Here is a 23,174-nt window from a genome sequence, read left to right on the forward strand (position 1 = left end):
CTATTAGTCTGCCATCCTCGGGCTGTCCCCTTCTGCCCGAGTATCTCGTGAAGTACTTCGCATGTCCCCGTTGTTCGCCTTAGATGGGTCCACCTGTGGCAAATGCAATAAATGCTCCTAACGCAACATTAAGGCATCTGACACGTTATTTAATGCACTTCAGACATGCTATTTAATGCACCTTTGACATAGCATTTAATGCGCCGCTGACTCACATCAGTGTCAAACCACAGACCACCTGTCACGCCACCTGAACATTCTACCTGCCCCTACAAATCGACAAGGACAGATTCACAGGTCAAGTAAGGACGGCCAGAGTACGTCCCTTGTACCCGTTAGATGCTGGCGAATGACCAGATGCCATCTCATCACTTCCTAAGCTCTATAAATAGAAGAGACCACACAAGGAGTATAATTAATTCTCATTCCCTCATTTATTGCTACACTTATTGCTCTACCATCCCTCCTATTTACTCTGATTCTCTATCTAGAATACTCTACTGACTTGAACGTCGGAGAACCTTTTCAAGTACCTCTCCCGGCGGGCCCAGACGATCATCCGACCAACTCACCTGTTCTCCTACACTCCACCGAACATACTCTTCCGACTATCCCACTTCAACTTCCGACCATCCATCCTCAACTCCTGATCATCCACTCTTAACATTAAAGAACAAGTTGTTATCGGTGTTATTCAATACATTACCATTCTCTTTTTAGTTGTTGAATTTTGTAGTAATTTTCAAATAGAGATATTTTGATTTCAGACAATTTATTTGTTGCCTTGTTAATGAGTGTAAATCTCTAACAAATTCAAAAGGATGAATATATGGAGATGAAATTCAAATAAACACAAAATCTTTCATTTATAAATACAAACGTAATTTAAGAAGTAATGAAAGAGTTAATATTTTCATTGCTGACTAAAAGCTAGTTTTAAAACAATTATAAATCTCAAGATAATACACTTATGCATAACCTATTAGTGTTAAATATCCTATACAAAACCCAAATTTTATTTGCTTCTTAAAAAATCATTAATATATGTCCAAAAAATAAGGAATCAATGTCCAAATAATTGCATAGAAAAATGTCACTACAAGTCCACACTAAAAGGCAAAAAGAAATAAATAAGGTGAAGAAATCGTAAGGTATGACGTATCAATAGTTGACATATAAGTATTGACTACCATGTCTAATTTTATAAAGGAATAATATATCCTCTATAAAATTTTCTTATTCCCCAAGGAAAGAAAAAGTAATATGTATTATATTATTTATTATTAGAACCTATAATGATTAAATATGAATAATGCATAATAAACTGATGTTATATAAAACTTATACTTAAATACATTGTTTTTCTCTTATTTCAGTAATAACTAATTTATAAGTAACATATATAACTTTATAATAATATAGGAAAATGATACATCCTCCTTCATTCAAAATTTATTTATTAATAATTAGTTTACAAGTGACATATATCAATTTCTTGTGTGTAGAAAAATTAATAGGAGAATATAATATGATTATATACCATTACTCAATAATATCGCTTACCTTTTGGATAAAGAATAAAAAATTAATCTATTTTAGTTCGTGATTACTTATCTTATAGCTCACATGCATCCCAACAATATATCATTATGCTAACAAATCTAATTTAATTTGACAATCCAAACATAATGACTACTATATAAGTGACTGAATCTTATTCCAATTTTCAGTCTCTCTTGTTTGTATTGTCCTCAACTCAGCTAAACTAAAGGTAGATTCATTTGCTATATTCCTTTTTATCATCAGAATATTCTCTTTTTTTTTCTTCTCCCAAAATTTCCACGCTTCTCTCTTCTTTTTTTCTCACTACCTCTCATCGCTCATCTTATCTCCGAGCTCTCTTATGCTTTTGTTTTCTGTTGATTTCTGTTAATCTTCAATTCAATTTTTAAATAAATTTCACTATGCTTAGACTGCAAAGTTGAAATTGGATTTGAATTCCTAAAATCTTCAAATATCTGTTTATGCAAGCAAGTTTTTGGGGTTCGTTTTTTTTCAGTTTCTCTCCCTTAATTTGGTAGTTGTTCATTCATTTCTGTTACTATTTTTGGGTTTATGATTGAAGTTAGTTTTGTAATAACATTAAAATTGGAGATCTGTTTGTGATTATGTGATGAGTTTTACACTTCTATTCCTAAGGATGTTTGGAAGAGTTTATTTAGGTTTATGAGAACAGTATATGAATACAGTTCACGATTAAGCTGTTTTTACTTTATTTGAACAAGCTTGTCAGAAAAGGTTATGAAAACAAATGTTTTTTTAGCTTTTTTAAAAATATCATATCGAATAAGCACTTAAATCCAAAAAAAGAAACTGAGGTTTTGTCAAAAAGTTGAAATAAGATAATTTTGGGAGTAGCCATAGGAATTAATGATTGTTCACACTTCAACATTCAAAATTGAAAGTATTGAACTCTTCTTGTAGACATGTATGTGGGGGTTAAGTGGTTAAATATGAATGTTTTTTTTATTATATTATTTAATTGTGCACTCATTTGAGGCTCATGTGCATAAACATCTAATTCTAGATGCTTATTAGCCTCAGGTTCATCCTACTGCAAAAGGGCTACTCCATTTGAAGGGGAAAGTGGGGAGAATTTTGTGCTGATGTGTTTTGCTTAAACTTTTCCGTTGAAGCAGCTGATAAAAATGACTTTTAAGCCTTTAGATTGGTATTGTCAGCCGGTTGCACGTGGAGTATGGACAACAGCAGTTGAGAATGCTTTTGGCGCTTACACTCCTTGTGCAGTCGACTCTTTGGTTATCTCCGTTTCTCATTTGATACTTCTAGGCCTCTGCATCTACCGGATATGGTTGATTACGAAGGATTTTACAGTGAAGAGGTTCTGTTTGAGGTCCAAACTCTATAATTACATTCTGGGGTTGTTCGCTGCATATTGTGTGGCAGAATCTTTATTCAGATTGATCAGGGGAATGTCAATTCTAAATTTAGATGGGCAGACTCATCTTGCTCCATTTGAGGTGATACTATGCATGTTTTTTTATTCATTTTTCCTATTTTATTTAATATGCATATAATCCGTATTTGAATGTTTTAGATGTGTTCAACTTGTTAATGTTATTAATGTTGCTCACAATTCCTTTTCTTTCTTGTGGTTAATCCTTTTCTGGTAGATTTTGACTATGATAATTAAAGCTGTAATATCATGTATTCACAGATAGTTTCACTGATTGTTGAAGCTCTTACTTGGTGCTCTATGCTGGTTTTGATTGGTGTTGAAACTAGAGTCTACATCCATGAATTCCGATGGTTTATCAGATTTGCTGTGATTTATAGTATTGTAGGGGATGTGGTTTTGTTCAATCTCATCATTTCTGTGAAGGAGTTCTATAGCAGGTTTGACCATATCTATTTGTGTTAAGTGGCTTGCTGGATAATAATGAATAAATTTGTTTTCTATTGATACTTAATAAAATCTGTTTTTCCTCGAGAAGGGACACTTTATTGGAGAGATGAAAGTGAGAGTACAGAAACAGAGGAGAACACAATATCCTTCTAGATCCCCTGAATTTATTTAAAAGAAAATGATCCAAATTGATAGGACACCCATGATTCATCAACAACTATAAATAGTGTAGTCCTAGTTTCTTTGAAGCCATTGTTCCTTTTTTGTGCCTACAATAAAACCTACTGTGAAGTCCCTCAAATTTAAGGGGGACGTTGGACTAGATTTTCAATCTATGATAATTGAAGCTATAATATCATCTGTAAATCACCTGCATTTTTCATTGGTTCCACTTTTTTAGTCAATATTATTGAACAAAGGACCATCTAATCACATGCATACATTTTTTTGTTTGTGCGTGTAGATATTTATTATTGTATACGAGGCATATCAACCAATGGAAATGAACCTGTCCACATTTCCCCCCAGCTTCATGTTAAAAATCATATGTTTGTTTTTTCTTTGCCTCTTTGTTCTTCTCAATCTAACATTTTGCTGTCCTTTACAGATCTGTGCTGTACTTGTACATCAGTGAAGTGGTCTGCCAGGTATCTATAGTCTTTAATTAATATTCCTTAAAGATCTGTGTTGTGTGATTGATACTTATCATTGGGTTTGGTTATCTGAAATACACAACGAAGTCTCACTTGAGGATATTGATGATCCTTTTGGCTGTCGCAGAGCATCTAAAAGGAAGGCTGTGTCTACAGTGGCAGTGGCTTTATAAACTAGTTTAGAGTGGTCCTTTTTGAAATATCAGCTTTCTTATTTGAATGGTTTAGTTGCATAAACTTGTAACATGTAATGGAAAGGTTTTGACATAAAATAAGAGGCAAACATTTGGTGCATTTGGTGGGGTGGCAGTGTGCAACCTTTTCAATGCTTTGTTGCATTTTCTTAGAGTGCAATAGTCATAACTTAAGGGTGTCTTTCTACCACTAAACCTGTTAGGGGGTAAAGTTGTCTTTTAAGGCTTCTCTCTACTGTTCTGGTCAAGTTTGTTTCAAGGGAGTTGCTGTTTATGATGTACAGGGTGATGGGTACCTTTGCTCTATTATTAATTAATTCTTCCTCCTACTAGTCTTTTCCCCTGCTTTAGATGGCATCTTATACCTTTGTATTTTTTCTCAGTTAGAACTGTAGTGAAACTTTTTTCAATAAAAAAGTTAACACATTATCTCTTCTTGGCTCCAGGCTTTGTTTGGAATTCTTTTGCTAGTTTACATTCCTACTTTGGATCCTTATCCTGGTTATACCCCCATACGGAGTGAATTGGTTACTGATGCTGCATATGATGAACTTCCTGGTGGAGAGATGATATGCCCTGAAAGGCATGCCAACATATTGTCAAGTACGTATTTACACATCGGTCAAACATTAGTTAAGAATGTTTTGTATAGTGTATACTTTTAGAAAATGCATTAGGAATTATTAGAAGAGTCAAACTCTTGTCTGAATGAGCTATTGCCTTTTCTGTTTTTGATGGTGGATGGCGTTGCTCAGCTCTCAAGTAAAATTGCTAAGATATGTCATGCATGGTAGGATGATTCTGTTTTTTTACCTGTATCAATTTAGAGGTAGCATAGTGCAAAGTCCATTTGTATTATCAAGGATGCACTTGATTGGATCTGTATTCCCATAAGCAATAGGCACACTTAATAAGTATCTCATTCTTATTCCTTCTTCCATTGGCAGAAATATTTTTTTCTTGGATGAATCCCATCATGAGGCTAGGATATGAAAAACCACTTACAGAGAAAGACATATGGAAATTAGATACATGGGATAGAACTGACACACTGAACAACAAGTATGCGTTTTCTTTCTCCTCAACGAGTTTTCTTTTCACATAAGTTATTGTGCTTCAATTTTGCATCATAGTGCCTCTTGACTCTGTAGTTTCCAGAGATGCTGGGCTGAAGAGTCCCAGAAGTCGAAACCTTGGCTTTTAAGAGCACTAAATGCAAGCCTCGGAGGAAGGTATGGATTTTCAGATCATATTGCCCTTTCCCCTTTCTGTTTCTGTGTTTTCTCCCCGGATTGAATAATATACCCTTGTATATATTAAATTAGAGAACATCTTGAGAGTAACCGAATTTCCCACTCTACTTTTCATCAATGAATGATACATTTTTTTTCCTATTATTTTAAAATTTAAATTCAAATACTCTGTAAATTTTTATGCATATCTCCTTTGTAATTTTAAACATTTTTCATATTTTATTCTTTTTTAATTCTACTAGAATTAAAAATAAAAAACCGTGCAATGTAAGGGATAGAGCAACAAATAGTTTGTCAAGGTGGGAGAGAGATGGAAATAATTGGGGTTGTGGGTTGAAGCACAATGTGTGAGTTTCTGCCAGCTCACACAGTCACACCTCAATTTATACTAGATGATAGAGCAATTCTACAATTATATTCTATCTATGATTTTTCATTTGTCAATCAAGCTTCAACCAATCATGTAGAATCAAAACAAACCATCTTTTGTTTTAGGGTCACCATTTCCTTAATTTATAACAATGTTGTTATTTTTGTATTTTGAAGAATTTTCAATTCTCAGACACTTCCCTAGCCTCCATCGAATTGCCTCAATTCTCACTAGATTCTACCAGAGGAATATTACAAGCAGCATATTCTGTCGATCAATCTGTAGATCCAATTACAAGGTGTGAGACTTGAGTGGCAGCATTATACTATTATGGGATGGTATGAGAGGCCTATATTTGACTTCCGTTCCATATCCAATTCCAGCAGCAAAACATTTTCTCTGAAAGTTCTGGCATTCCGTTTTATCTAGAAGCACCAAATAACTGCTTAAATAGCATACCTTCAAGGTTTCCCCCTATTTACTCCTCATGTAGCCTCCATATGCCCTAGATAGATCTAACATTCACCCGAAGAGTTTATGCCACAAGTTTCCAGCAGCTGAACATCGTCAAGATGATTGATTTTTAATATCAAGTTTGAGAAACACATAATGCAAACAGCAGGAGAGAGGACTTTCTGTTGTCATCCTTTTAGCTCTGTATGTTCTGGCTGCTTGAATTGTAAAATGGGATTGACACAACCAACAAGTGGATCATAATAATAATGCTTGATGCTGATAAGTTTATTTTATAAGGTTAACTTGTCTATCTATTTCTACGTGGTAAAATAAGAACATGATTATTAAAGCACCTATTTTTTTATAAAACTGCACCTTTTTTGGTAAAATTAGCTCATGTTTACCTGTCTTGATTTGATTTATGTTTCATTTTTCTTTATGTAGGTTTTGGTTTGGAGGCTTTTTTAAGGTAATGTACCTTTTTCTGTTGATATCATCGGTGAACATCATTTCTAGCATGAATTTGATAGGATATGTAGGTCCATTTGTGAGAGAGCACGATTTAATAGTTTTGTTTATTTTGGGATTCAACATTTGATATTAATTTCAATAAAGAAAAATAATTAGTTGTTATAAATTGTTATTTCTTCCCCATGTAAAGACTTGATTTATGATCCACAACTTGGTCATAACTCATAAGGCTGCAAGCTATAATTTTATAGGGTTCTTGTATAATTATTGCACTAGGCCACTATTACCCAATGTTTGGTTTGGATACACACTATTTAGACTTTTTGTAGATTATTACATGTAGAACTATTGAGTTCCTGATGTTCTGCCAAGAATATATTGAACATTCAAATGTCAAAGTTTCCACAAAGTTTTACTCTGGGTGTTGACTATCTAACTCACTCGTCCTTTTTTCGGATTTGGAACCGGCTATGTAGCACTTTGCAGCAAAACACGACATAGGCAGCCTTGATAGATTATATATGGAACATTAACATGTTAAATTCATAGAATGTTAAACATTTTAAATCGGTGATCATTTTTCTTATATATCTACTTCTGCAGCACTGCTTGATGCTTAAAATATTTATGCTTCTGTTTAGAGGGGTCAATCTATTATATTGGCTTGGTGTACAGTGTGCACACTTTTTACAATTCAGTAAAATCTCAATTTGTGAATTGTCTCATTTCTATTCTATCTACCAGTTTTGCAACAACCACGATGTATCTGCTTATGCCGGTATTAGAGCTCACTGAAATCTAGACTAAGTTGCTAGACTCTAATTATTCAGACATTCAGTAGCAAACTCATGTGATGTTTCCAGCATGAAACCTGCGGAGATCCGTGCCTTTGATGATTTGAAACTCTTTTGCATGATTAAATTGTTGAACTCGAAACTTTAATTTGATATACTTTTAACATTTACTACATGTAGATTGGCAACGATATTTCCCAATTTTTGGGGCCACTTATATTGAATCAGCTACTACAGGTTAGTTGCTCTTTTACTGAGTTGTCCCTGGTCTAGTTTAGCAGACTAATAGAATACCAGCTCAATATGTATTATACAGACTGCCAATATTAGTCTCTAACAAAATACCGTTTTTTTATTATATTATTTTGTTCTAACAATTTTCCTAATGTCATTTGATGTCTCCTATGAACTGTCTACAGTCTATGCAAAATGGTGATCCAGCATGGATTGGCTACATCTATGCCTTCTCAATATTTGTTGGAGTGGTATGATGCAAAATCTAGTTAATTTATTGGTTGCTAATTATGGAGTGGATTAAATGCATTGTGAAGCTAGCAGTTCTCATGATTGTGTTCTTATGTTTTATACGAATTACTGTTTGCTTCAGATTCTAAGATTTGACTGCGATTCTTGTACCCCAGTAATTGCTTCTGCATGTTAACGATCGTGATAAGCATTTAAGATTTTTTTTTTCTGAGTAAATTATGTTAATCTCCATGGTGTCTTTTCGAATTGCAGTTAAGTAACTGTAAAGAATAGAAAGTAAAGGAAGAGAAGAAAGAGAGAATCGAATTTCTTATTGAGTATAATTCTGTTTTTCTGATTACATTCAATGGAAGAGACTAAGCTTCTATTTATAGAAAAGCTAAGTTGCTGAGGCAGTTACTTTGGCAGTTGTAACTGCCACTAACTGCAACTAACTACATCAACTAAACCGCAAAGCACATTAACTACACAGCTTTATACATGAAGCTTAAACTGAATTAATAATAAGCTGATTACTCTAATAGTAACTTATAATTTTTGGAAGACTTTAGTAATTAAGATTGTTTCTGAATTTCTGTTTGGTAGGTCTTTGGGGTGTTATGTGAAGGTCAATATTTTCAGAATGTCATGCGTGTTGGTTTTCGGCTAAGATCAACTCTGGTATTAATTTCTCTTCCCTTTTCTTTTTTTGTTTAATATATTTTCATTCACATCTGTTAAAGAACTACAGGTTTAAGGTTAGTGAAAGGAGCTAACAATGAAAAGTTGAAATATTATTGATGGGGCATACTTGACACAAAATACTAACATAATACTACTAGTACAAGCCCTAACCCACTAGCAATAAGACTGATATCCTAATTAAGTAAAGAAACCGTTAGGTGTTAAAAGTCCTATAGTGATTGAGTATATAAGCAAAAAACCATTTATAATGACTTGAACAATCTCCACCTATGAGCTAGCTTTTGTGGTGAAGTTAGGCATGGTCACTCTAATATTGTATTAGAGCCTAGCACAATGTTGGGCCACTCATGGATGTCTATTCCTGCAAACTTAAGGTTCCAAATGTCCAGTCGTGGGTGTGTTAAGTCTTAAACTTCCACATCGGTGGAGTATACTAGCAAATAACCATTTATGATGACTTAGACAATCTCCCCTATGAGCTAGCTTTTGAGATGGAGTTAGACCCCATTGTTCTAATTGAAAGAAAAAAAAGAAGCATAACAAAATCAAAATCCTAAGATTGCTTCCTCAGTTAGATGACTAATTATCTCCACAACATATCCTAAAGGTAATCTAAAGATATTCTAGATATTCTCTAACAACATCGTTAACTCTCAAGTTTGTTCTAGAAGAATTAATTGCCATAAGTTATTAAGTGACCGACAATGATTCCATAAGTGACAGCCCATTAGGCTTGTAATAGAAAGCCTTGTTTGCTGAAGCTAGACACTTTTAACACTTCTTATATTCAGAATAGAAATTGATCCATCTTTTCCTTGCCCTACTTTAGATTTCTATCCAAAAAAGAAAGACCACTTAGTCAATGTCAGATCAACGGTCACCTAAATTTTGGTTCAACTTCATATACATATGTATAAGGCATTTAAACCTTTTACCATTAACAATTGCCCCAACATTCATTATTTGTTTTATTCGATAACTTAATTTGAACTATGGATATATATTTTTTTAAATATGAATGCATTAACATTATACAAGATTTTTTTCTTTGAAGTGTGTATGATGTAGTGTGATTGAATATAATCTGCAGCCACCCAAAGACTGGTTTTAGATCTGCCATTGTACTTAGTGAATGCCTTTAGACCACCAACCACCTTAATGCTTAAGTTCTTAAACAAGGGTCCAAGAGTGTGGAGCTTTAGTTCCATGTGTTTTGCCTGAAAATCTGTTTATATTAATTTTTTGGCCTGTGATTACATGGTACTGTGTCAGTAGTGGCTGTGCACATATTAATATCCATGCTCAGTCAGTCTCACTCAACATGCTGAGTTTGGTGTTCTATTTATTTTTATCTTTTATTTTTCTTCCTTGTAGGTGGCTGCTGTATTTCGCAAATCTCTAAGGCTTACTCATGAAGCCCGAAAGCAATTTGCAACTGGAAAAATAACCAACTTAATGACTACTGATTCTGAGGCACTCCAGGCATGCTTTCTCTCTATATCTGATCTCTACCCAGTTTCAAATTGTTGCTGCTGAAAGCTATTAACAGCATGTCTTCTACAATGGTTCGGTTTGAAAATTAGTAACCATTCATGTTAAGCTAAATAGAACTGTAAACCAAAATATTAAATTATACAATGGTACAAGGATAGACCAATAAACTGATGACCACATGGTCAACTAAGCTTTGTTACAACTACAGAGAACCCCTTGACTGAAAACCTCAAGCTGTCAAATGAAGTGGTTGAGATTATAGTTGCGGGCAGGGCATACAAAATTTGCATTTCTGCTAGTTTCGCCCGACCCATTTGCCCGCATTCCACACGGGTATTTCTATTGGGCAATGTGGCCGGCCCACGGGCTTGATCAAAAGTTGTAATGTAGTATGTTTTGTTCAACTTCATATATAAGATCAATGTTTTTTAAAAAAAAATCTCTTCAACTACTTTATTTAATTTTTTTCTATTTTATTGTATTAGTTTTTTGTTTTTATATTTATTATCACTGCTCATGGACCGCCCGCATGCCCGTTTTAAAACGAGCAGGGCATGCCATTTTGTCCGTTAAGAGAATGTAGATATACCCGCACCCGCTTAAAATATTGTGGGCATTTGCGGGCACGGGCGAAACGGGTCGGACGACCCATTTTTCCATCTCTAATTGAGATGAATTTTGATAGCTCTGAGCCTTTGATGAAGGGTAGGGATGACAACCTAACCTGAACCAATGGGTAATGGCGGAAAACCCACTTTGACTAGGTTTGGATTCAGGTTTTCCTGGGTTTCAAATATTGGGTTCGGAGCCGTGTTTGGCATAGGTGATACCTGACCCAGACCCAACCAAACCCAATTTACCTAACCCAAACCCATTTATACACTAAATGTAAATTATAGAATTATCCTATATATATATAACAAATGTAAGACACTAAAGAACAAGGAGGTCCATTTAAATGATAGGGGGTATGTTTTGGGTTAGGGTTGATATGAGTTCGGGGATACCTGAAACCTGATGGGCGGAGATGATAATTTTTTCAGCTCTGCTGCGTTCGATATTAGGTTCGAGAGTTCGGGTTAGCAAAAACCAGTCTTGATACGCCCTCTTGCCATTCCTAAGGAAAGGCCTCATTTAATAAAAATGGAAACAGAAGACATCCAAGTATTGATGCTTAATAACTCTATGCTATAGTTGATCTTGGTTCTATCATATTTCTTATCGCGAGCCTCAACGCAATTGTAAAGTTGTTTGCCTATTGACCTGGAGGTCATGGGTTCAAATCCTAAAAACAACTTCTTCGTGTGTGATGGTAAGCCTATGTACATCAACCCTCCCTAACTCCACTAAGTGAGAGCCTCGTGCTTTGAGCCGTCCTTTTTATGTTAATGTGTACTCTTAAGCCTCCGGACACATGTTAAGGAATACAATTGAAAAGTACATGCATGAACCATGTTGAAATTCCATAAACTATTTCGTACTTCCATCTTTCAGTAATTAAATGATTAAACTGAGTAGTAAATTCTATTTTTATATTAAATGTGCCCAATGTTAACAAAATCCTTTTTTTTGGGCCAAATTTATTCATTACTTGTTTTTTTACTCTATGCCATCATTTTAATGAAAATATAAATGGAAATACACTGGAAAGTTGAATATACGTAGGAAGATGATTATTGTGGTGCTCAAAATCTTAGATATTTATATAATTTCTCTCGTAAACAATTTTCAGAAATTCTTATGTTATAATTTTTCTGAAAAAACATGTTTCAACACTGTGATTGATGACTTAATTTGTTCCCCCCTTAAACAGCAAATATGCCAGTCACTTCACACTTTGTGGTCAGCTCCATTTCGTATTATCGTTGCATTGGTTCTTCTTTACCAACAACTCGGCGTTGCTTCACTACTTGGTGCTTTGATGCTAGTTCTTATGTTTCCATTACAGGTACAGGAGTTCACCTGCTTACTGTAATTTATATTTCACATCCAGTGCACTGAATTTATGAGTATATCCACCATAAGGAAGCATAACTAAGTTAAGCTATTTTATCATAATGGAAGTCTATTGAAAATACAAATGAAAGCCTACTGAAAACGCAAATGAAGTAGTTAAATTCTCAATTTAATGATGTGTTCTGTGGAAGCAGACATTTACCATCAGTAGAATGCAGAAGTTTTCTAAGGAAGGATTGCAACGTACAGACAAGAGAATTGGTCTCATGAATGAAATTCTGGCTGCTATGGACACTGTAAAGTATGTCTTTTGCCAAGAATGATCAACTGTATGTTTTGTATAACCATTTTGTTTTTACTTGTATAAAATGTTAAGTTCTAACTGCTCTATTGTTGGTTATGCTGACATGGCCTAGATGTTATGCATGGGAGAGTAGTTTCCAGTCTAAAGTACAGAATGTCCGAAATGATGAATTATCTTGGTTTCGGAAAGCATCATTACTTGGAGCGGTACGTCATGAAACTAATTCCAGATGTTTATGTTACAATAATTGTTTGTTTACAGTTCACTTATCTCTGCTCCCTTGAATATATTCATTTTAGTTTCTCTAAACAAACACGTTTCTGTATTACATGCATGTCCTCTCGTTATGATTCAACTGACATCAGTTGAACTTCTGTGCACCTATCTAAGTACCTATTATAAACAACTAAGCATGTTGACCCATTAGAGTTCAACTGACATCTGGTTGCACTTCTGTGGACCTATCTAGTTACCTATGTTAAACAACTAAGCATCTGCTACATGAATATGATTATATCCGCTCTTTACCAACTTTCTTTCTCTAAACATTTCCTTTACTGTCTCAAAATATATTTAAAAAAAACCCTATCTTGACCCACTGCAATAAGGGTTTGCTTCTTGTCTTCCAAAAGATCTTATAAATGATACAAATAAAAGAAAATTTGACGTTGATAATGTCAATAAAAAACATAATTGAAAGTTTGATAAATAGATAAGATCTAAAATTCTTAATAGCTATTTTAGTAAAGATCCATCACATTGAAAGTGACTTCAAAGTATAAGAGTTAATGTATTAAATTTACAGAATTATAATAGAAAATAGCAGGAGGGACAACAAGTAAGCTACTTTTGAACCTTCCCGGGCCGATGCTGAAGTTGACTAGCTGCTCTATCATGTAGCTGATGACATAAATCAATCAACTCTGAGAAAAATATAAGTTACATATGTGATGTTGATAGATGGATGATTTCTAAACAAAGAAGACTTAGCACCCTAATATTATAAGGGAAGGACTTTATCTCTCAGTGCCTTTTTAAATGATGTAACATCTCAATGAAAGATCTGACTTCTAACAGACACCTTAACCAAACCACAAATAAATAACTGATGTGATAAGTAGTATCATGACCTTCATTGCACGGGCTAGCAGCATAAAGGCAGCCCTTATTTCCTCAAGTTGGCTAGCAATTTGGCTTCATTAATTAGGCTTGAATCCAATTTGTAGGTACCCCGATGTCCTCGTAAGATTTGAATGTTGAATTATCATCTTGATTGATAGTTTTCCACTGTTGCAATCTAAAATCTTATTATTGAGCATGGAGAAGGTAGGTGTTGATTGTGAAAACCAGTAGATATTTCCTCTGTGGTATTGCTTCCTTACTTTAGCCTTATATTTATTGTTTTTTGTTTATGTTGCAGTTGAATGGATTTATTCTAAACAGCGTCCCTGTCGTTGTAACTGTGATTTCATTTGGAGTTTTCACCTTGCTTGGAGGGGATTTGACACCAGCAAGAGCTTTTACATCGCTTTCACTGTTTGCTGTGCTTCGATTTCCTCTCTTCATGCTTCCTAATATTATAACCCAGGTTATTCTCCTTTCCACTTTGATGTTGTTTCTATCATTTGCTTTAGGATGCCTCGTCCTCTGTTCTTGTACTCTCCTTCCTCTCTTTTTAATAAATTTCTTCTTTTACAAATACAGAACCAGAGTTAACTCGTTTAGTTAATAATGGTCAAAGAGAGGGGGTGTTTAGTTTTATCATTGTCTTAAACAAGTGAAATGACTATTAATGCTGCACCAATGTAGATCCAATTGACTTCTTATATGCTGAACTCTTCTTTTTGTTTTGAAGGTGGTTAATGCAAATGTATCTTTGAAGCGCCTTGAAGAGTTACTCTTAGCAGAAGAGAGAGTGCTTCTACCAAATCCACCTCTTGAGCCAGGGTTACCAGCCATTTCGATAAAGAATGGATACTTTTCTTGGGATGCAAAGGTCCATGATCCTTTTGTCATTCTATGCTTGTATATTTCACCATTATGCACGGATACATATAGTGTGCTAGCATAAAGGACATGTGTTCACTAGTGCCCTAATGTGAGAAACAATATTTTTATAATCTTAATGTAGAGATGAGAATGTTGCATTGGATGAGTGAATAAACTAGATAATATTAGGAATGAATGCATTAGTGAGAAAGTTGAGGTAGTTCCTATTGTAGAAAAGATGGTAGAAAGTGCCTTAGGCGATTTGGCAGAAGTGGAGGAGACCGTTAGAAGTACCAGTAAGGAGATTAGATCAAACGGAGGTTAGTCAAATTTCTAGAGGCAGAGGGCGGCCAAGAGAAACCATAGGCAAAATGATTGGGGAAAGATTTAGAGATCAATGTTTTGTCAATGAACAAGATTTATGATAGAGCATTATGACATCATTCGATTTATGATAGTGGGACTAGGGCTTGGTTGTTGTTGTATCCTGTTTTACCTGCATGCTATCTGTCCTTTTTATCTTGTTGAACTAGAATTGAAATTTATTGTAGGTTATTGCTGTACTAATATCATATTTCCCAGAAGCATCTTATGGTCACATGGAATTTATTGGCTTTGATGACATTATGAATTGTGAAGGTTCTTGCTTTTGAATTTTCTCGAAACAGAATCTCTGACAATTTAATTTTCTTTCTTCAGGCAGAGAGCACCACATTGTCAAACATAAACTTGGATATACCTGTCGGTAGCTTAGTTGCAGTTGTTGGCAGTACAGGAGAAGGAAAGACATCACTCGTATCTGCAATGCTTGGAGAACTTCCTCCAATTGCAGATTCAACTGCTGTTATGAGAGGGACAGTTGCTTATGTACCCCAAGTTTCTTGGATTTTCAATGCAACTGTAAGTTAACAATAGATTCTAAAATCCTGTATCGTGACTAACCACTCTCATTTCTGTTTAATTTGGGGAGATGAGTGATAAACTTTATATCTACAGGTACGGGATAATGTTTTATTTGGTTCTGCCTTTGACCCTGCAAGGTATGGAAGGTCAATAAATGTGACTGAACTGAAGCACGACCTTGAGTTACTTCCTGTGAGTATATACATGAGATATAGCATTTCACTAGACATAGTTGGTTTACCAATTTATTTTTTTGATTTATAAGTCGGTGGCTCTTGCTTTTTCTTTCTCTGACATGCTTAATGACTAGGGTGGTGATCTTACTGAAATTGGTGAACGAGGGGTAAACATCAGTGGTGGCCAAAAGCAGAGAGTATCCATGGCTAGAGCTGTTTACTCCAATTCTGATGTGTACATCTTTGATGATCCCCTAAGTGCTTTGGATGCGCATGTTGCTAGACAGGTTACCTTCATGTCAAGTTGTCATTTTGGTGACCTGCTGTCATTTCTATTGCTTCAGTGTTATAACTCAATTAATTTTATGCTATGGCATTGTTTTGGTGATCCTATTAATCAGGACTGAAAATACTTATCAGCGAGTCTTGTTAGGTACTTCGATTAGACTGTTTTGGATGTTTGAGTGCTGTATGTCTAAATGGTCCAGCTCATGTTCTATATGCTTTCATTTACATACATAGTATTGTATGAAGACTACATAATCTAGTGTTCCTGCCCACTTGGTCTAACCAAATAATTGTTATTTACAATGCCTTTGCATCAGTGTTTGTATAGTGGTTGAGTTCATTGTTTTATTAATCCAAAACATGAAAGTCACCACTTGAATTGTTTGAACTACTTAATAAATTATTTTCGCAGTTGGTTGCTTTTACACACAGAAACACACACTTAATGTACATGGTACCTGCCAATAGTTGAGTATACCATTGGAAAAACAATGGAAAATATGCAATGGAGTCTATTCTACTGGTTAAATAGATTATAGATTATAGATTATGATCCTGGACTGGGAGATATTGACTGAATACAGTATGCGACTAGTCCCTATAGTTTTGACGATTGGTGAATGTTGAATTATTATTTTTATGTTGCTAGAAGTTGAAGTCTGATTTCTTGTCTCGATATTATCCTAACACTGTCTAATATGCTCTACATATCATCTCAGGTTTTTGATAAATGCATCAAGGGAGAATTGAGAGGGAAGACCCGAGTTCTGGTTACAAATCAGCTACATTTCCTATCACAGGTTGATAGAATCATTTTGGTCCATGAAGGTATGGTGAAAGAGGAGGGAACATTTGAGGAGCTCTCTAACCAGGGGCCATTGTTCCAAAAGCTTATGGAAAATGCGGGAAAGATGGAGGAGTACCAAGAAGAAAATGTAGATATTGAAACCCCTGATCAGAAGTCGTCTTCAAAACCAGTGGCCAATGGAGCACTTGCTGATCATGCAAAGAGTGGGAGTAAACCTAAAGAAGGAAAATCTGTACTTATTAAACAGGAAGAACGGGAAACAGGTGTTGTCGGTTTGAATGTTCTAAGAAGGTAAAATGAATAAAATAAATTAGTATAATATCAATTGAAATGTAGTGCTTTAGACTTTAGAAGTATTCGCTGTACTAAGTACTAACATACTAGATGTCTTCACTAATGATTCCCCCACACATACATTAATGTGCTCACATATGCATGTGTGCAAATATTCCCATTCTAGAATGTTTCATTCTGCACTTTGCAATGCCATTTTTTTATGATCCCGATGATGAACATCTATAATAAAATGGAATCTGATGCAAATGTTGTGGTGATCCTCTTCCTCATCGACCTTTCATTTTCTACTTTCTGTTCATGATCATGCAAAATGTGATTAGCATTCATTTATATGGTTTTTAATCTTACTGTCCTGGGTCCATGTAGGTACAAGAATGCATTGGGAGGATTTTGGGTAGTTTTTGTACTCTTTGCATGCTATGTCTTGACAGAGGTGTTACGAGTGTGCAGTAGCACATGGTTAAGCTATTGGACTGATCAGGGTACTTCAGTGGGATATAATCCTAGTTTCTACAATCTCATATATGCAGCTCTAGCATTTGGTCAGGTATAAGTCTCCTATAACATGACAAGTTGTCATTTGTGCCATAGACATTTTGCTGAAAATTTTCATTTCGTTTTCTACATCACTTTCTTTTTATTGTCCTATTTTCATCTTATGCAAGAGGTCAAATTACTGTTATTGCTTGTATTTTTATCAAATTTTCTCTATGGAAGAAATTAGTTTGAAGTTGTCCTTATCATGTTCTCTTTCAGGTTATGGTGACTTTATCAAATTCTTTTTGGTTAATCTTATCAAGTCTTCGTGCTGCCCGAAAGTTGCATGAAGCCATGCTTCACTCCATATTACGAGCTCCTATGGTTTTTTTCCATACAAATCCACTCGGAAGGATTATCAACAGGTTTGCAAAGGATCAAGGTGACATTGATCGTAGCGTTGCCCCATTTGTGAATATGTTTTTGGGTCAAATGTTCCAGCTCTTTTCAACATTCGTCCTGATAGGGATTGTCAGCACGATGTCCTTGTGGGCGATAATGCCATTGTTGGTGTTGTTTTATGGAGCATATCTATACTATCAGGTAGCAACATTGTATTCTTGCTTTAATCTCATTTAAATTTTTTAAATCCTACACAGTAACAACAACGAAGCTTTAGTCTCACTAGTTGGGGTCGACAAACACGAGACAGTATCCAGTGAAAGATAATAGAATGTATTGATTTGATTAAGATGCTAGTTTTCAGGTGAAGCAAAACTATCTATCAAGTATAATGCACATTATAAGTTCAAATTGATAACTTGCTTAAGAGTTAGTAACTTCGAATGAAGTTGGTCTAGTTGTTTTATAGTATAAACCAGGAAGTGTGCCTTTTGCAATTATTGTTGTTGCTTTGCCACATAAATATGTGGATTCAATGAAGGATACTATAATTATGCATTTAAATTTTTACCCATATTATTGATGACAGCTCTGTGGCAGTGTTTGGTTTTTTGCTGTACTTTGATGTTTATGGTCGGAAAGGAACTGTAATTTTTTTTAGTGAAAATTTATCTCTCTAGATTTCGTTTGCGATACGGTTACTCTTTCGGCATCCCTTTGGGGCTTGCCCATGGTTTTCTTTGTGGAGCTTCTGTGGTAGATATGTAGAGGAATTGGCATATGCTTTGTTGCATAGCTCTATCTACTAGTTTAGTGGTTTCTTTTTTTACTTTGTGAGGATGTCTTATCCTCTTCTTTGTACTATTCACTTCTCATCTAAGATACTTCTTTATTGTTAAAAATAAGGTTTTGCTAACCAGTTAAGGAAGTCAAAATAGGAGGTCTGAGATGAAAGCGAAGCATTCTATTCATTGGAATTTCAAGCAATTTTACTTTTTCATTTAGAAATTTTAATTTTAGCAAAAGAGAAAACAAAATTTTTGCTACCAATATTTTTAATTTAGGAACTATTAACCACTTCAGGAATTGTGAAAGTATTTTTATGTAGAATTCTTTTATTTTCTTAGTTTTCCCGTAGATATTTGTAGCGGAAATCATTAAACTTATGTGAGCATTATTTTATTCATTTTAGAGCACAGCCCGTGAAGTGAAGCGACTAGATTCAGTTAGCAGATCTCCCGTTTATGCACAATTTGGAGAAGCACTTAATGGCCTATCATCAATTCGTGCTTACAAAGCTTATGATCGAATGGCTTATATAAATGGGAAATCCGTGGACAACAATATACGGTTCACTCTTGTGAACATGGGTGGAAATCGATGGCTCGGAATCCGATTGGAAACATTGGGAGGCATCATGATATGGTTTACTGCAACCTTTGCTGTACTGCAGAATGGGAGGGCAGAGAACCAGCAGGAGTTTGCATCAACTATGGGATTACTACTTAGTTATGCTTTGAATATTACTACCTTGTTGACTTCTGTGCTCAGGCTTGCAAGTCTGGCTGAGAATAGTTTAAATGCAGTTGAGAGGATTGGCACTTACACAGATTTGCCTTCAGAGGCTCCATCGATCATTGATGATAGCCGCCCTCCTCCTGGGTGGCCCTCATCTGGATCAATCAGATTTGAGGATGTTGTTCTTCGGTACAGGCCGGAACTTCCTCCTGTCCTGCATGGCTTGACTTTCACAATTTTTCCTACAGATAAGGTTGGCATTGTTGGGAGGACAGGAGCAGGAAAATCTAGCATGCTTAATGCTTTATTTAGAATTGTGGAATTGGAAAGAGGAAGAATATTGATTGATGATTGTGATATTGCAAAGTTTGGACTGGCTGATTTACGTAAAGTTCTTGGAATTATACCACAGTCTCCTGTTCTCTTTTCAGGTATATGTTTTTATATTGTATTTTTCAGTACATGATTTTAATTTAATTTTATTATAAAGGAAGAAATTTTATAGGAGGTGTGATAAAATTTGAGCATGATAACTGATACATGAATGGTGTCTGTAAACATTTATTTATATCACTGGTTACCTTTTCTCATCTAGTAAGAGAGAAGCAATCCAATTAAAAAATGATTAAGGACATGGATCAATATATTTGCATGAGTTTCTAAAAAAATTCAATACCTCTGGCTCTGGAAGCTACCAGCCTACCACATTTATTTTTTTGGTTTACTACTTGAAAGAATAGTTGATAAAGCTCTGGTAACAGAAACCAATATCTCTAAAAGCTTAAGTGGGTGTGTCAGGATCAACAATGTTTTATGTTTATATTTCTAATAGAGGATTAAATGGCTGCTTATCTTTGTTCTGTCTGGGTTTTTTATTATTAAGCTGCAAGTTTTGGGAGGTAAGAGCCAAGAACCATTTAACTTTCAAATTGATAACTTACAAGTTACAGGTAAAGTCAAACAATGGCATTGTAATACTAAGCTCTTCTTACTTTTTGTAGGAACTGTGAGATTTAACCTTGACCCTTTTAATGAACACAATGATGCTGACCTCTGGGAGGCTCTGGAAAGGGCACATCTGAAGGATGTGATACGGAGGAACTCTTTGGGACTGGATGCAGAGGTAAAGGCTAAATTGTGCTTTGCTAGAGATTTGATTGTGTTATTGATTGAAATGATGGCATTTTTTAATTATTGTCAAAGACATAGTTTTAAGTTATTCCTTCTACCTGCCCATTCTCTTTTGGGTAGGTATTTTTTTCAAGCTTCTATGTTTGTTTTGGGTAATGGATACCTTAGAGAGTTAGTAGTTCCTTGTCAATGAACTGGAGGCACCTGTTGAATTGATGGTTCTCTTATTATTTAGGGCTATTTGTTTACCTCTTCCCCTTCCTAAAGAAGTGTTTTTTATTAAAAATCAGTTAAAATTTATGTTATATGCTTGTTTGGGCTTTACTAATAACATTTATATGGAAAAGAAGAAAAGCTGAATTGAAGCGGAACTTTCCAGTTTATCACAAAAATGTTTATCTCAAAATCACTTTTGCCAAATCAATTATTTATGGGTATACTTTAGAAGTAAAATTGATTTCTCGTATACTTTCCAGTTAATTAATGACAGTGTATTGTGTTCAGGTATCTGAGGCAGGTGAGAACTTCAGTGTTGGACAGAGGCAACTGTTGAGTCTTTCCAGGGCATTATTGCGGCGATCGAAGATTTTAGTACTAGACGAGGCAACTGCAGCAGTTGATGTTAGGACAGATGCACTCATACAAAAAACAATCCGGGAGGAATTCAAATCCTGTACAATGCTCATTATTGCTCATCGCCTTAACACCATTATTGACTCTGATCGGATTATTTTGCTTGATGGTGGCAAGGTATGCAGTCAATATTTAAACCATAGAGCTTACTAACTCATACCATTTGGCCCCATATTAAAATTACAACATTCAATAGCTCTTTCTAGTGCAAGTTAATTGGAAAGTTGGGCGTGTATAGTCGACATGATGGAATCTTATGATTCAATATCTGGATGGTTGAAAATCACACTATAGGAAGTTATCTGATGATGGTGTGTATCCAGTCAATACATATATATTGAAAAGAATGATGTGAGTATAAATATAAAAAATTGAAAATTTGAACATGCCATCCTTGTGAATGCAGACAGCTTTTAAAACTGGTCAACCCCTTCTTTGGTGATGTTGGTTTGTTTAAATGCTATATTCATGCTAGCTTTTTTATGTTCATAGGTTCTTGAATATGATACCCCTGAGGAGCTGCTGTCAAATGAAGATAGTGCTTTCTCTAAGATGGTGCGAAGTACAGGAGCTGCAAACGCGCAATACTTACGCGGCTTAGCGCTTAGTGGGGACAAATCAGGAAGAGAAGAAAACAAAAATGTAGATGGCCATAGGAAATGGATGGCTTCTTCTCGTTGGGCTGCTGCTGCCCAATTTGCTCTTGCTGCTAGTCTCACCTCCTCACAGAATGACCTGCAACGGTTGGAAATAGAAGATGAGCACAGTATTCTCAAGAAGACAAAGGATGCTGTGATAACTTTGCAGAGGGTTTTGGAAAGGAAGCATGATAAAGAAATTGAGGAATCTTTAGAGCGGCACCAAATATCCCCAGATGGATGGTGGTCATCACTTTACAAGATGATTGAAGGTATACTTCGTGCCATCTCTTGCATAGCCTTCATCTGCACAGAGTACATTCAGATAAAAACTGAATTTAGAGCACCAATTAATGTTTATCCTTGGGATGCATTTTCTTCTTTTATTTTCAACTCACTTTTTCTACTACCTAAAATTGCTAAATTATAAGCAATCCTGGCAAGATAAGGTTTATAGCAAAGGGAGTTATCATATAAAGAGAGAGGGATAATAATACTTAATAACAATAAGAACATCAACAATATTATATCCCAATTCTACATGAGATTCCGAGTAATGCATACATTTCAATGATCAAAATCAAGTAGCCTCCAGTCAGTATGTAATGGAAGTATATGCTTGAATTTTTTAATCTACAAGTTACAATCCATAAGTCATGGATAATTGTGCAAACTGTGCTGTCTATTACAGGCTAGCACTTCAAATAAATTTCCTATAAAATTTCAAGACAAGGAATTTTACCTTTATTAATATGGTTTATTTTCATATTTGATGTAACTGGATCTCTTCTGCCTTGCACTAGGTCTTGCTATGTTGAGCAGATTGACCAGAAACAAGCTCCCTCAATCAGACTACAGTTTAGAGGATAGCTCAATTGACTTTGATCAAGCTGACATGTAGGGAAAGCTAAACTATTCTGTTTTGGACTACATGAGCCACAGTACTGCCTAAGATACTGAGAAAATGCAGTATAACATATGTTTCTTTTCTTGAGTAAGAAAACCCATCTAGTGGATTTTATCCAGTAGGAAAAGGTTTTGTTGTTATTGTACTATATAATTTTGAATGCCAAAAGAATTTTACTTAAATGATCCTGAGGTACTGGATATTTGTCGGTTGTTGATTTTGATAGTAACTCCATCATTGCTACGCTCTAAACTTCTGCCAGTGTATTCCTAGCATTTTCAAAATTAATAATGCTTCCACATGTTACAGAAGTGTACTTCACTATAGTTTATTACTGTAATACTAGTATAAGTGTAGTGCTAGTTAGTTGAGCAAGGGTGTAGCTAGCTGTCATTGATCCTTATAAATATGATGTATCTCATTCCTTGTTACTCAAGAAATCATAATATAGAAAAACAAATTATG

General features: G+C 35.1%; 1 protein-coding gene across 3 annotated transcripts; it reads left to right on the forward strand.

Moving 5' to 3' along the window:
* The first annotated feature begins 1,862 nt into the window (after positions 1 to 1,862).
* On the forward strand, positions 1,863 to 23,169 carry LOC109338181 (ABC transporter C family member 2-like). Of its 3 annotated transcripts, none has more exons than XR_002106526.1 (29): positions 1,863 to 2,043; positions 2,605 to 3,041; positions 3,239 to 3,417; positions 4,035 to 4,074; positions 4,721 to 4,877; positions 5,222 to 5,336; positions 5,426 to 5,506; positions 6,798 to 6,822; positions 7,799 to 7,855; positions 8,038 to 8,103; positions 8,690 to 8,764; positions 10,163 to 10,270; positions 12,096 to 12,230; positions 12,433 to 12,539; positions 12,655 to 12,748; positions 13,963 to 14,130; positions 14,398 to 14,538; positions 15,231 to 15,431; positions 15,528 to 15,626; positions 15,745 to 15,897; positions 16,618 to 16,997; positions 17,370 to 17,550; positions 17,760 to 18,083; positions 19,075 to 19,831; positions 20,402 to 20,523; positions 21,036 to 21,281; positions 21,657 to 21,930; positions 22,745 to 22,865; positions 23,122 to 23,169. XR_002106526.1 is itself a non-coding variant. In XM_019575341.1 (29 exons), exons 2-28 carry the CDS (start codon positions 2,709 to 2,711, stop codon positions 22,701 to 22,703), a joined length of 4,860 nt encoding a protein of 1,619 aa, XP_019430886.1. In that variant the 5' UTR covers positions 1,865 to 2,043; positions 2,605 to 2,708; the 3' UTR covers positions 22,704 to 22,709; positions 22,751 to 23,026. The 3 variants fall into 3 exon arrangements, 2 of the variants coding, with proteins under 2 accessions (XP_019430887.1, XP_019430886.1); XM_019575341.1 differs by lacking the exon at positions 23,122 to 23,169 and adding an exon at positions 22,606 to 22,709 and having other exon boundaries at positions 1,865 to 2,043; positions 21,657 to 22,074; positions 22,751 to 23,026; XM_019575342.1 differs by lacking the exon at positions 23,122 to 23,169 and having other exon boundaries at positions 22,745 to 23,026.
* Positions 23,170 to 23,174: the final 5 nt, after the last annotated feature.

The sequence above is a fragment of the Lupinus angustifolius genome, unplaced genomic scaffold (assembly GCF_001865875.1).
Source record: "Lupinus angustifolius cultivar Tanjil unplaced genomic scaffold, LupAngTanjil_v1.0 Scaffold_19_3, whole genome shotgun sequence".
Taxonomy (NCBI): Eukaryota; Viridiplantae; Streptophyta; class Magnoliopsida; order Fabales; family Fabaceae; genus Lupinus; species Lupinus angustifolius.

Bases quoted from the DNA above. Each gene is read 5' to 3' on its own strand.
- LOC109338181 (XM_019575341.1), top strand. From the start codon at position 2,709: ATGACTTTTAAGCCTTTAGATTGGTATTGTCAGCCGGTTGCACGTGGA. The intron at 3,418-4,034 runs GTTTGACCATAT...TGTCCTTTACAG, and splicing joins GTGAAGGAGTTCTATAGCAG to ATCTGTGCTGTACTTGTACA. The intron at 18,084-19,074 runs GTAGCAACATTG...TATTCATTTTAG, and splicing joins GAGCATATCTATACTATCAG to AGCACAGCCCGTGAAGTGAA.